This window comes from Scyliorhinus canicula, chromosome 10 (genome assembly GCF_902713615.1).
Source record: "Scyliorhinus canicula chromosome 10, sScyCan1.1, whole genome shotgun sequence".
Lineage (NCBI taxonomy): Eukaryota > Metazoa > Chordata > Chondrichthyes > Carcharhiniformes > Scyliorhinidae > Scyliorhinus > Scyliorhinus canicula.
In genome coordinates, this window is record NC_052155.1 from 22079455 (window position 1) to 22093097 (window position 13643).

At 46.3% G+C, this 13643-nt stretch overlaps 1 protein-coding gene across 2 annotated transcripts in view; it reads right to left on the reverse strand.

The window, feature by feature from the left end:
* rab31 (RAB31, member RAS oncogene family) overlaps positions 1 to 10065 on the reverse strand; it is a 132894-nt gene extending 122829 nt beyond the window's left edge. The window contains exon 1 of one of the 2 annotated variants that reach the window (XM_038808675.1): positions 9736 to 10057. In XM_038808675.1, the coding sequence (XP_038664603.1) occupies positions 9736 to 9774 (39 nt within the window). In that variant the 5' untranslated portion in view covers positions 9775 to 10057. Of the gene's footprint in view, positions 1 to 9735 lie in introns of both variants that reach the window. The other variant, XM_038808676.1, reaches the window with a different exon arrangement.
* Between the last annotated feature and the right edge of the window lie 3578 nt (positions 10066 to 13643).

Consider the following 13643-nt stretch of genomic DNA (forward strand, 5'->3'; position numbering starts at 1 on the left):
TCTGTAATTGCTCTGAAAATGAGTGGCTAAGTAGCTCACGTCAGAAAGCAGCTAAGAATCAACCATTGTACTGTGGACCATGAGGCCGGTTAACCTCCTTCTCAAGGACATGGACAAGCAGCAGGTTGGATTTTACGGCAATCGATAATAGGTCATGCTCACCACTATTGAAACTAGCTTTATATTCCAGATGTTTTGACTGAATTTAAATTCCACCAATTGCCTGTGCCTCTGGATTACTAGCCCAATGACACCACCCCTTTGTCAATATCTTCCCCTTCGTTAATCAGCATTGGAGCAGCAGAGCCTCTGTTCAGCAGAGGTCGATCAACAGTGTTCAGAAAGATGTGTCCATTTGAGTTGTCCCCTCTCTCAGGGGCAAGTGGTACAACAAGGGATCGGTAACTCTACTGTGTTCCTACTAAGGTCAGCCAGTATAGACCTGGAATCAAACCCAAAATGTATCAATGTATTCAATCTCTCTGTCACCAGGATACATCTGATTCATGTACTGACATTGGCTGTGAAATATGTTGGGATGTCCTACGGTTCAGAAATGTTTTGCAGAAAAACAAGTTCTTCTCTTCGCTCTTGAAAACAATTTTAAACTTTGCAGAGAAACTTGTTACGTATGCAAAATTTCAACATGTAAGTTGCTAAACATAACCCTCTTCCAGCACCTTAAAAACTGACGCAGACTGTGAAATCGAAATTTCATTCACCATTCGAGTAAATGAACTGTCTAAGTGATGCAATATCAATGACCAGAACATATGACACACACTTTCTCAATCTGGCCCAAATACAGGGCTGGATGTGTATTAAGAAGCTGTCATCAGCAGAGCCTGCCACACCTATGCAGGTAAGCAGCAGGCCTTCAGTGAAATATCAGAAGGCAAGACACATGGGAGGATGAGAGGCGGTGATTTTAACATTGGATGAAAATAGGTGATATCATTTCTGCCATCTGTCTGTTACACATTTCCTGGGATTTTTCATTTCTACTCCTCCGACAGTTTATGTCCCTGGGCAGGATATACCGGCTGTTCACACCGGCGGGTATACTGGTCCCATGCTGCTGCACGGATTTCCCAGCAATAAGGGGTACCGTCAATAATCCCACTGACAATGGTGGGACCAGTAAATCCCGCTGTCTGACCGACTCCGTCACTGAAAAACACACAGCGGGTTGGTTGGTAAATCCCGCCCCTGATCTATTTTTAGGCAGTCCCCTGGGATCGAGGGTGACTTTGCTGCCACACCACTTTGATGGGTTCCGAGATGGTTGATAGGTCTAATGCATGGTCTGCAAACTCTGCTACATGCGGGGCAGGTGGTTCTCGGGAGGTTGGGTAGGTGGGTTGTTTGGGGCTTTGCCTCTGTATATTCCCCGTGAAGTCTTTCAACGTGTTCGGTATCTTCTCAAATGAGTCTTCTCCATTTTGGTCGGTCACAAGGCAGGGTCACCATTGAGTCAGTGAGGATGTATGACCTCTTCTGGAATGCTCGGAGGACATTCGAAAGCATTTTGGCCATTCTCCTTGGTGCCTCCTGCTGACCCGAGTCCCGGGTACAGCAGTTGCTTCAGGAGTCTGGTGTAAGGCACACAAATGACATGTCCTGCCCAACAAGATCTAGATTTGAGTGATTAGTGCCTTGGTGTCGGGCAAGTTGGCTTGGAGCGAGGACGCTGCCATTATAGTGCCTTGTCACCGCATTTGGAGGATCTTGTGAAGGTGCTGTTGGTGGGTGTTTTTCCAGTGTTTTGAGGTGTTGCTGTAGGTGGTCTAAGTCTCTGAAGCATGTTGGAGTGCGGTGATCACTGCTGCCTTGTATCATGTGAGAGTACCTTTAAGAAATGGGTGTTTACTACTGCAGTGATGTCAGAGAGTGGGTGGAGCTGGGCTGTCTGTCAGCTTTTTACTGTTGTTTTTGAGCAGGCTGCAGGGTGTGTTTTAGTTTTGTTTTCAGTGTTGGAGCTGAAGCCAGACCAAGCAGGTGTACTGCTGTTCTCTCTGCCATCAAAAGACTATCTCTTGATCATTTGGTGAATTCAGAATTATAAATGTTTTCAGTCGTGACTTTAACCTGATGTGCTTCTGATAAGGGTTTTGTTTTTAAGTCGTATGGATGTTAAAAAGGAAAGCTTAAAGGTTTACTTAGTGTTGTAGTCTTTGGGGGTTGCATTTGATGGTTGCTAAAATGTTCACTGTATGTTTTAAAAAGGTTAACTTGAGTTCATAGAAGAAACATTGTTTAAAAATACTTTTCCATTTCTGCGGTACCACACCTGTAGAGTGGGCCGTGTGCTCCCCATACCACAATCTATTAAAAGTTGTGGGTCAGGTGAACTCCCATGATGCACTTTGGGGTTCTCTCAACCCTGGGCCATAACACTTGTAAACCATGACCTAGTATCAGTTTTGAGGTCCTGGTTCTCAAATAATCTTTCCCTCAGTCAGCCAAATGGGAAGTGATGATGAATTTTCTTGTTGTTGTCAATCTTTCTAGAGGAGGCCCCTAAGGTACAGAAAGTAACCCACATTTTCCAGGATATTGATTTTGCTCTTAATCCTTGTCCAATCTAGTTACAATTGAGCAAAAGGCGCTTGCAAAAATAGACCTCCCTTCTTCCTTCCCCACCTCCTGATTTGGATTTTCAGTTCCTTATGAGCAAGCACTTTGCTTCCTTTCAGCATCAATGCACAGGGATTTCGCTAAGATTGGAATCAATGGTGTTGAAAAATGATATCCTGTGGTTATAAATCATATTCCGTGTTTCCTCAGCATAGCTGCTTTATTTAAGCAACATCAGAATTGTTTGCAAAATATACAAACTATTTTGTGTTCATTATCATTTTTCAAAAAAAAAAAATGGCGAGGAAGAACTCTGACAAAATGAAGCAGTGGAACAGCTCCCCGTTCCAATAACAGCGAGAGTGACAGACCGACTGTCGCAGACAGACATTAGGTGAGGAGAATGCAGCTGAAAAAATAAAGAATGCAAGTTACAGGAAATATCCTGAATTTGGCTCACGACCAACTTTGCCGTCTCATCGTCATTTTGAAACTGCCGGCTGGTTTCTATAAAGTTTGTGTCCGAAGGAAATGTGTGTATTTTTCTATACGTTCCAATGAGTGGCTCACAAGAACGGCATCACACCTGTGGCTTTTCGTTCCGCTTTGTTTTCTACAGATACACATAATGCAGCACAGGCCTAAAGTCCAAACGGGGAGAGGTTGAACTCAGCCAACCAGTGCCCCAGGCCGAAAAGCCAGTCGCAGAAGGGAGTCAGGGCATTGATGAGGTCTATACATCATAGCCCCAATTCTGCAATCTGAAACCAATCCGAATGAGAGTATCTTAGAATATTTACATCACGCCAAGCCTGAGCCAGCTCTCAGCAACCCACCTAGTCTCACCCCTACCACCCCACCCCACCCCAGCCCCACCTCCCTCCCACTATTCTTTCCCCGCAGCCTTGCCATTTAATTTTTCCTTCAGGTAATTATCTAACTCTTATTTTGACGGCCTCAATTGAATCGGTCTCCTCCAGGCTTGCAGGAAGTACATTCCAGGGCCTTCCCACTCATTGTGTAAAAATGTTTTTCCTCTCGTCACCGTTGCTTCTTTCACCTTACAATCAGTGTCCTCTGCTTCCTGATCCTTCAGCCAACAGAAACAATTTCTTTTTTAACCTCCTATCTGTTCTAGGCCTCACGATTTTGAATGTCTCTATTAAATCTCCTCTTAAATCTTCTCCTCCGTAAGAAGAGTAGCCCCAAATTGTCCAATTTCTCCAGGTAACTGACGTTCTTCATCCCAAAACCATTCTCACCAAATCATTTCTGTGCCCTCTCCAATTCTTCACATCCTCCCTCAAGAGCCAAAAAACCAGAATTGGAAAATACTCCGTTTGAGGTTGAAGTAGTGCTTAATATGTAGAACAAAGAAAATTACAGCACAGGAACAGGCCCTTCGGCCCTCCCAGCCTGCGCCGATCCAGATCCTTTATCTAAACCTCTCGCCTATTTTCCAAGGATCTACTTCCCTCTGTTCCCCGCCCTTTCATATATCTGTCTAGATGCATCTTAAATGATGCTATCGTGCCCGCCTCTACCACCTCCGCTGGCAAAGCGTTCCAGGCACCCACCACCCTCTGCGCAAAAACCTTTCCACGCACATCTCCTAGGGGATGTTTAGCTCACTGGGCTAAAATCGCTGGCTTTGAAAGCAGACCAAGGCAAGCCAGCAGCATGGTTCAATTCCCGTAACAGCCTCCCCGAACAGGCGCCGGAATGTGGCGACTAGGGGCTTTTCACAGTAACTTCATTTGAAGCCTACTCGTGACAATAAGCGATTTTCATTTCATTTCATTTCCCTTAAACTTTCCCCCTCTCACCTTGAAATCGTGACCCCTTGTAATTGACACCCCGACTCTTGGAAAAAGCTTGTTGCTATCCACCCTGTCCATACCTCTCATAATTTTGTAGACCTCAATCAGGTCCCCCCCAATCTCCATCTTTCCAACAAAAACAATCCTAATCTACTCAACCTTTCTTCGTAGCTAGCCCCCTCCATACCAGGCAACATCCTGGTGAACCTCCTCTGCACCCTCTCTAAAGCATCCACATCCTTCTGGTAATGTGGCGACCAGAACTGCACACAGTTCTTGTAGGTTCATCAAAGATGCTCCCTTCATATTCATGAAACCCAGGATGCTTTATTAACCACTTTCTCAACCTGCTCTACCACCCTCAATGATTTGTACTCATACAATCCCAGGTCCCTCTGTGCGTGCGCCCCCTCCCCTTTAGAACTGTACCCTTAGTTTTAGGCTGCCTCACTTCATTCTTTCTGCTGCCTTTGACTGGAGATTTTCTTTTCGAGCACGAGGAATATGAGATTAATTACAAACTGGACACAAGACAACCCCAACTGCTTAACACATAGGAATAAGGAAAAACTCAGGCAGATCGGGATCCTGAGATCGTGGGAAATAATCAATTTGAAACAATGCAACAATAATAATAATCTTTATTATTGGCACAAGTAGGCTTACATTAACACTGCAATGAAGTTACTGTGAAAATCCCGTAGTCGCTACATTCCGGCGCCTGTTCGGGTACACGGAGGGAGAATTCAGAATGTCCAATTCACCTAACAAGCACGTCTTTCGGGACTTGTGGGAGGAAACTGGAGCACCCGGAGGAAACCCACGCAGACACGAGGAGAACGTGCAGACTCCGCACAGACAGTGACCCAAGCTGGGAATCGAACCTGGGTCCCTGGCGCTGTGAAGCAACAGTGCTAACCACTGTGCTACCATGCCACCCTACATGCAATAAGTCTTCATACAACACTAAAAATGCACGGAGGGCAAAAGGTACAAGAAACAGAAGCAATTGACAAAATATTTATCCTGACTCAGAACGGACATGCCTTGGGAAGCAGAATAAATGTTTGATTTTCAGTCTTTTAAAATTAAACTTGCGGAGCTGTGGCACGGCAGTGAAACTGAAATAGCGGAAATGAACTACTGCAGAGATACTGCAGGCAAAAATGAGATACTGCAGGCAAAAAAGAGACATAGATATTTGGGTAGACCTTGGAGACTGTCCAAATTAGATTAGTTGGGGCCAAGTGTTCTAAGCAAGTTCTACAAACATCTTTATCCAGAAGGCTGACTCCAAGAGGTATCAGACAATGGAAATTTACTGAAGGAAAGGTGGCGCACCTTCAGTGCAGGTTCAAACCCTATGGTCTAGACAAAGAGTTCGGAATACAATTTGAAGAGAGGTTTCACAGGATGGTGTGGCTAGTCAATCCCAGGTCCATCCCCTTAAAAATCGGGGCACAGAAGGTTGGACACACCAAAGACCCTTTACTGCACTCAACAGGTGGGAACCTGACCGGGCATCGAAAGGAGAATCAGCAAATGCAGGGAACCGGTCAGTTAAGTTTGTTGTACAATTCGAAGATTACAGGAAATGTATTTGCGTATTATGATGTCAGATACTGTTAAAAGTTTTTAATAGCCGTACATACACTAACAATGATGTGCACATTCTCCCCATGTTTGAGTGGGTCTCGCCCCCACAACCCAAAAGTTGTGCAAGCTAGGTGGATTGGCCACGCTAAATTGCCCCTTAATTGGAAAAGAAAATGAATTGGGTACACTAAATTTTTTTAAAAGAAAAGAAAATGATGTGGAGATGCCAGCGCTGGACTGGGGTGGGCACAGTAAGAAGTCTTACAACATGAGGTTAAAGTCTGACAGGTTTGTTTTGAATCACTAGCTTTGAGTCACCTGATGAAGGCGCTCCATTCTGAAAGCTAGTGATTCCAAATAAACCCTAACCCAAACCCTAACCCCTAAACCCTAACCCAAACCCAAACCCAAACCCTAACCCTATTCCTCTTTAAACTTTAAACTGGGGTTGTAAGACTTCTTACTGTACAATAACGAAGCAGTTTGTTTTTTGTTATTATTTCCTTTTCTTCTTTCTCAACCCATTGAATCTAAAATCATTTTAAATCAGTGCACATTTTAAATCTTGACTGTGAATACAAATAAACCATAATCCCATTACGTATAACAACCATTTGAGTCGGTCATTAATTTGCTCACTTTTCATTTGTGGGTCAAAATGAACAAGAAGCTGGACTGGGTGTTTTAAGACAAAAAAGGCGTAAGCACTCCTCTCTGAATCGTAATCACAGGAACTCCGCATAATGTAGCTTCAGCGATAACGTGTTCAAAATCCTATCACCTTGGTGTCACCTTTGACCCGGAAGGGAACCGCTGGACTCTAATCCATCACTAAAGGATGTATTTTTCCAACTCAGCAACATCACGCGGCATCCACTCCTGCCTCAGCTCAGCTGATGCTGAAATCCTCATCCATATCTTAGTTACCTTTAGATTTGACTATTTAACCACACTCCTGCCTGGCTTCCCACATTCTACCCTCTGTAAATCAAGGTCGTCCAACCTTGGCTGCCGTTAACGCACAGAACATAGAATTTACAGTGCAAGTCCCATTCCCCTATCACCCCTGTGCTCACTGGCATTTATCGACTCTCAGTCAAGCGCCGTCTTGGGAGTTGAAAATTCTCATCCTTGTTATCTGCAAGCTCCTCCAACCTCACAACCGTCCAAGATATCTATTTAATGGTGGCCTCTTGTGCATTCCCAATTATATTTGCTCCACCGTTGGCGGTCATGTTTTCAATTGCCTCGGTCCCAAGCTCTGGAAACCCTCCCTTGCAGTGGTTAGCACTGCTGCTTCACAGCGCCAGGGACCCGGGTTCGATTCCTGCCTTGGGTGACTGTCTGTGTGGAGTCTGTACGTTCTCCCCCTGTCTGCGTGGACATCTTTCGGGTGCTCCGGGTATCTGAAGAATTGCACAAGGTGCTGAACATTATGCAGCATCAACAAACATCTTTGCTTCTAATCTGGTTATGGAAGGAAGGTCAATGATGATGCAGCAGAGGAAGATTGGGCCTAGGACGCTACCCTAAGGAACTCCTGCAGAGATGTCCCAAGACTGGGATAATTGATATCCAACAACCATCTTCCTTCGTACTAGGTATGACTCCAAGCAGTGAAGAGTTTTCACCACAATTTCCATTTGACTCCAGTTTTGTTAGGGTTCCTTGATGCCATACTCGTTCAAATGCAACCTTGATGTCAAGGGCAGTCACTCTCACTTCACCCCTGGAATTCAGCTCATATGTCCATGGTTGAACCAAAGTTCAAATGAGGTCAGGAGCCGAGTGGCCCTGTTAGATCCCAAACTGAGCATCAATGAGTAGGTTATTGCTGAGCAAGTACCACTTGATAGCAATGTTGATGACACTTTCCATCATTTGGCTGACGAGGGGTAACTCACCTCCTGATTCCCCAAAGCCTGTCTGCCATCTACATGGCAGAAGTCAGGAATGTGATGGAATACTTTCCACTTACACAGATAAATGGACCTCCAACAACATTCAAGAAACTCAACACTGTCCAGGACCAGCAGCTCTGCTTAACTGGAACCCCATCCACAACCTTCGCTTTCTCCACCATTGATGCACAGTGGCAGCAGTGTGTAGCATCTATAAAATACACTGCAGTAACTCACCTTCAACAGCACCTTCCAAATCTGCAACCCCGACCACCGAAAAGAACAAATGCAGCAGGCACATGGCTCACCACCTCTTGCAAGTTCCCCTCCAAGGTCACTCAGCATCCTGACTTGCAAATGTATTGCATTTCCTTCAATGTCGTTAGGTCAAAACCTTCCCTAACAGCACGGTGGGTGTACTTACACCACATGGACTGCGGCGGTTCAAGAAGGCAGCTCACCACCACCTTCTCAAATGCAATTGGGGATGGGCAATCAACACTGGCCGAGCCAGCAATGCCCAAATCCTGTGGGGAAAAAAAAGAGAATGGCCCTCTCCTCACGGCACAGAAACTGGTACCTTCCAAAAAGAAGGGGTGAAAACGGGAATAAAGAGCAAAAATAATTTATGGAAAATTGAATTTTTTTCCCCCACGCACAAAATTATTAATCTCTAAAGAGTGGCAAAGAACTGAACCTCACTGCCTACCAGGATGGTGGAAGCAGAGACAATCAATGGTTTCAAAATGAAATTTGATGGAAAAGAAATTTGCGGGGCTAATGGGAGAAGGGAGGGGGGGGGGGGACTAACTGGATTGCTATACAGAGAGCTGGCATAGACTCGATGGGCCAAATGGCCTCCTTCTGTGATTCGATGATTCGAACTGACCTCTCCATAAACTTGTCAATAACAAGACAGTTGCCTGGATAATGTATCTATAGTGACAACCATCGCCAACACGACAGAAAACAAAGCCAAACGGAATAATTTCTCAAATAAAATTAAACCAGCATGTTTTTGTTTTGGAAAATAAAGTAAGAGAAATTAGACAGCGAGTTCAGGGTGTCAATGGGACCTGGGAATTCAGGTGACCGATCAGAAAGTCCTCATGGTTGCTGATGTCCCCAAAACGCCCACCGCCTGGAGAGGAATGTTGTCCTGAAATGACTCCAAAAAGGTACTCAAATTTGTGTCGATCCCCTCTGCCACCATCAGGATTTGCAAGACCTCCCCCCCCCGCCCCCAAATCAGGATTTGCAGGACCCCCAACTGTACCACAGCAGAAGTGACATCCAAAAAGCCCAAGTGACCACATTTCTGGGCATGGCAAAAGAGGAAGTGTGCCTGCATTAAAAAAAAGTTTTCCCCAGAATTCTACTAACTTAAATAAAAGTATTTTTTTCACGGAAATATTTTTGTTGGGGGGGGGGGGGGGGGAGAGACAAGAAACTAACTGTTTTCAGCCTTCAGAAACTGACAGTGTGGAATGTCTCCTGGGAGACTCTCAACATTCCGAGAAATTGACCTGAAACAGACGCTCCAATCGCAGGGGAGGGGGAGCCAGTCAACTCCCAGCAACTTTTTCCCTGTTAGAAACTTTGGGAAGAGCCCCAAGACTCAGACAGGGATGGACCCGGATCAGTTCAAAGTCGACTGCAGGAATGGCAAGAGGCAACAACACGAAGCAGCAACACATCTGGGGGGGGGGGGGGGGGGAGATGAACCCGCGTCCCAGCAGCCAGGGATCACCAGGAGGAACAAAAGTCAGTCAAGCAAAACTTAAATTAAGTACTCCAAAATAAAAAAGGTGGGGGTAAACAATTCTGTCCATCTTACTCACCCCAAGGAGACAGACTTTCAATTCCCGAATAGCCATCATCAATTCATAAGGTTTGGATCATGCTAACTGCAGCCTGGCGTTATCCAGATCATCTGTTAAAGAGCTGTTTACGCTTTTAACCTTCGCTAACCCTCGCAAGCAGCCAGTTCCCTCTCAACCAACGGAAACTGTTCTGCAAGAACTCTCGACTCCCAATCATCACGTGATACTCAGAGCTCCTTCACAGTCCCCCTCCCTTCTCCCAGCATTTCAGTCAAGTTAACCAGCACCTTCTTTTCACTCCACTTTGCCAAGTGGGTCCGAGAGAGATGTCAGCCTGCCCTGGAAGATAAATCTGCACGCCGACCTTTCCAAACAACGCTTTAAAATCCAAGTTGGAAGTGTGGTCACAGATGTAAGAGATGAGCTGCAAGGCTGCATTTTAACCTTAAAGGAGTTCTCCATCTTCAGCCGGCACCCCACACAACCACTTTGAGGCTCTTTCTGTTAATTCTGGTTATTAGTAAATGCAGCAATTGTTTCCAATTAGGAGTCTCTGCTGAGTTTTTTCCAGTTAGGTTATTTTGGATGAACGGAAACACAATCAGCGGCAGTGGATAGGAACAGATGTATTTGGATAGAGAAAATTATGTGTTGCTGCACAGTGCTCAAATAATTGTTTTTATTCATTCATTGGATTAGGGCTTCGCTGGCTGGTCCAGCGACCATTGCCCTTGGAAGGTGGTGGTGAGTTGCATTCTTGAACCCCTGCAGTCCATGTGGTGTAGGTACATCCACAGTGCTGTTGCAGGGTTTGGGGATGTTCTGGGATTTTGACCCAGCGACAGTGAAGGAACGGCAATATATTTCCAAGTCAGGATGGTGTATGGCTTGGAGGGAAACCTCCAGGTTCTGGTGTTCCCATGTGTCTGCTGCCCTTGTCCTTCTAGATGGTAGAGGTTGTAGGCTTTGAAGATAGTGTTGAAGGAGCCTTGGTGAATTCTTGCAGTGCATCTTGTAGATGGTACACATGGCTGCTACTGTGTGTCGGCGTTGGAGTGAGTGAATGTTTGTGGAAGGGATGCCAATCAAGTGGGCTGCTTTGTCCTGGATGATGCTGAGCTTCTTGTGTTGTTGGAGCTGTACTCATCCAGGCAAGTGGAGAGTATTCCAGCACACTCCTGACTTGTGCCTTGTAGATGGTGGATAGATTTTGGAAAATCAGTTGGTAAATTACTTCCTGCAGGATTCCTAGCCTTTGACCTGCCCTGGTAGCCACAGTATTAATGTATTCAGTTCAGTTTCTGGTCAATGGGATATTGATCGTGGGGTATTCAGTGATGATAATACCGCTTAATGTCAAGGGATGGTGGTTAGATCCGCTCTTATTGGAGATGGTCATTGCCTGGCATTTGTGTGGCATGAATGTAACTTGCCACTGTCAGCCTAAACCTGAATATTGTCCAGCTCTTGCTGCATTTGGACATGGACTGCTCCATTATCTGTTATGCTGTTCCTGATGAAGGGTCATCAACCTGAAACGTTAACTTACTTTACCTTACTTGAGAAAGGACGTACTGGCGCTGGAGGGTGTGCAGAGGAGATTCACTAGGTTAATCCCAGAGCTGAAGGGGTTGGATTATGAGGAGAGGTTGAGTAGACTGGGACTGTACTCGTTGGAATTTAGAAGGATGAGGGGGGATCTTATAGAAACATTTAAAATTATGAAGGGAATATATAGGATAGATGCGGGCAGGTTGTTTCCACTGGCGGGTGACAGCAGAACTAGGGGGCATAGCCTCAAAATAAGGGGAAGTAGATTTAGAACTGAGTTTAGGAGGAACTTCTTCACCCAAAGGGTTGTGAATCTATGGAATTCCTTGCCCAGTGAAGCAGTTGAGGCTCCTTCATTACATGTTTTTAAGGTAAAGATAGATAGTTTTTTGAAGAATAAAGGGATTAAGGGTTATGGTGTTCGGGCCGGAAAGTGGAGCTGAGTCCACAAAAGATCAGCCATGATCTCATTGAATGGCGGAGCAGGCTCGAGGGGCCAGATGGCCTACTCCTGCTCCTAGTTCTTATGTTCTTATGTTAACTCTTTTTCTCTTGCCACTGGTTCTGCCAAACCCGCTGACTTTTTAAAAATTCCCTCACATTTTGCTTCCAGGAATGGCCGTTAGGATTTACCTGATCCACCTTTATTGCATTCCATTCTCTTCTCTTGTTTGGTCAGGTGCCATCAAAACCCTCTTTCATAGACACATCTCCCCAATATTGTCCAGCCCCCTTCACCCATAAAAATGCTAAATCCCACCCCCCACCACCCATCACTCTCCGACACTGCCTGTATGGCTCAGGGACTGGAGTGGTGGTGAACACTGTCCGGGAAGGGATGGGGTGAACACTTTCCAAAAGGGCGAGAGTGGCAAACATTGACAGGATGAGGAAATGATCAATGCCTGCAGGGTAGGGTCAACATGGGCAGGGGAGGGGGTGGGGGTGGGGGTGGGGGTGGGGGTGGGGGTGGCTGACTGAACATTGGCAGGAGGTTGGCAGTTCTCATCGCCAGGAGAGCGGGGTGATCATTGTCAAGAGGGAGGGGGGGAATATTGTCAAGAGGGAGGGGGGGTGAATATTGTCAAGAGGGAGGGGGGTGAATATTGTCAAGAGGGAGTGGGGGTGAACATTGTCAAGAGGGAGGGGGGGTGAATATTGTCAAGAGGGAGGGGGGGTGAATATTGTCAAGAGGGAGGGGGGGGGAATATTGTCAAGAGGGAGGGGGGGGGGGAATATTGTCAAGAGGGAGGGGGGTAAATATTGCCAAGAGGGAGGGGGGGGAATATTGTCAAGACGGAATGGGGGTGAACATTGTCAAGAGGGAGGGGGGTGAATATTGTGAAGAGGGAATGGGGGTGAATATTGTCAAGAGGGAGGGGGGGGTGAATATTGTCAAGAGGGAGGGGGGGGAATATTGTCAAGAGGGAGTGGGGGTGAATATTGTCAAGAGGGAGGTGGGTGAATATTGTCAAGAGGGAACAGGGGTGAATGTTGTCAAGAGGGAGGGGGGGGTGAACATTGTCAAGACGGAGTGGGGGTGAACATTGTCAAGAGGGAGGGGGGGTGAATATTCTCGAGGGAACAGGGGTGAACATTGGCAAGAGGGAGAGGGGTGAATATTGTCAAGAGGGAGGGGGGTGAATATTGTCAAGACGGAGTGGGGGTTAACATTGTCAAGAGGGAATGGGGGTGAATATTGTCAAGACGGAGTGGGGGTGAACATTGTCAAGAGGGAGGGGGGGTGAATATTGTCCAGAGGGAGTGGGGGTGAACATTGTCAAGAGGGAGGGGGGTGAAACTTGTCAAGAGGGAGGGGGGGTGAACATTGTCAAGAGGGAGGGGGTGAATATTGTCAAGACGGAGTGGGGGTGAACTTTGTCAAGAGGGAGTGGAGGTGAATATTGTCAAGGGGGACTGGGGGTAAACTTTGTCAACAGGGAGGGGGTGAATATTGTCAAGACGGAGTGGGGGTGAATATTGTCAAGAGGGAGGGGGTGAATATTGTCAAGAGGGAGGGGGTGAATATTGTCAAGGGGGAGTGGGGGTGAATATTGTCAAGGGGGAGTGGGGGTGAATATTGTCAAGAGGGAGTGGGGGTAAAGTTTGTCAAGAGGGAGGGGGTGAATATTGTCAAGAGGGAGGGGGATGAATATTGTCAAGACGGAGTGGGGGTGAACATTGTCAAGAGGGAGGGGGATGAATATTGTCAAGACGGAGTGGGGGTGAACATTGTCAAGAGGGAGGGGGTGAATATTGTCAAGACGGAGTGGGGGTGAACATTGTCAAGAGGGAGGGGGATGAATATTGTCAAGACGGAGTGGGGATGAACATTGTCAAGAGGGAAGGGGTGAATATTGTCCAGAGGGAGCGGG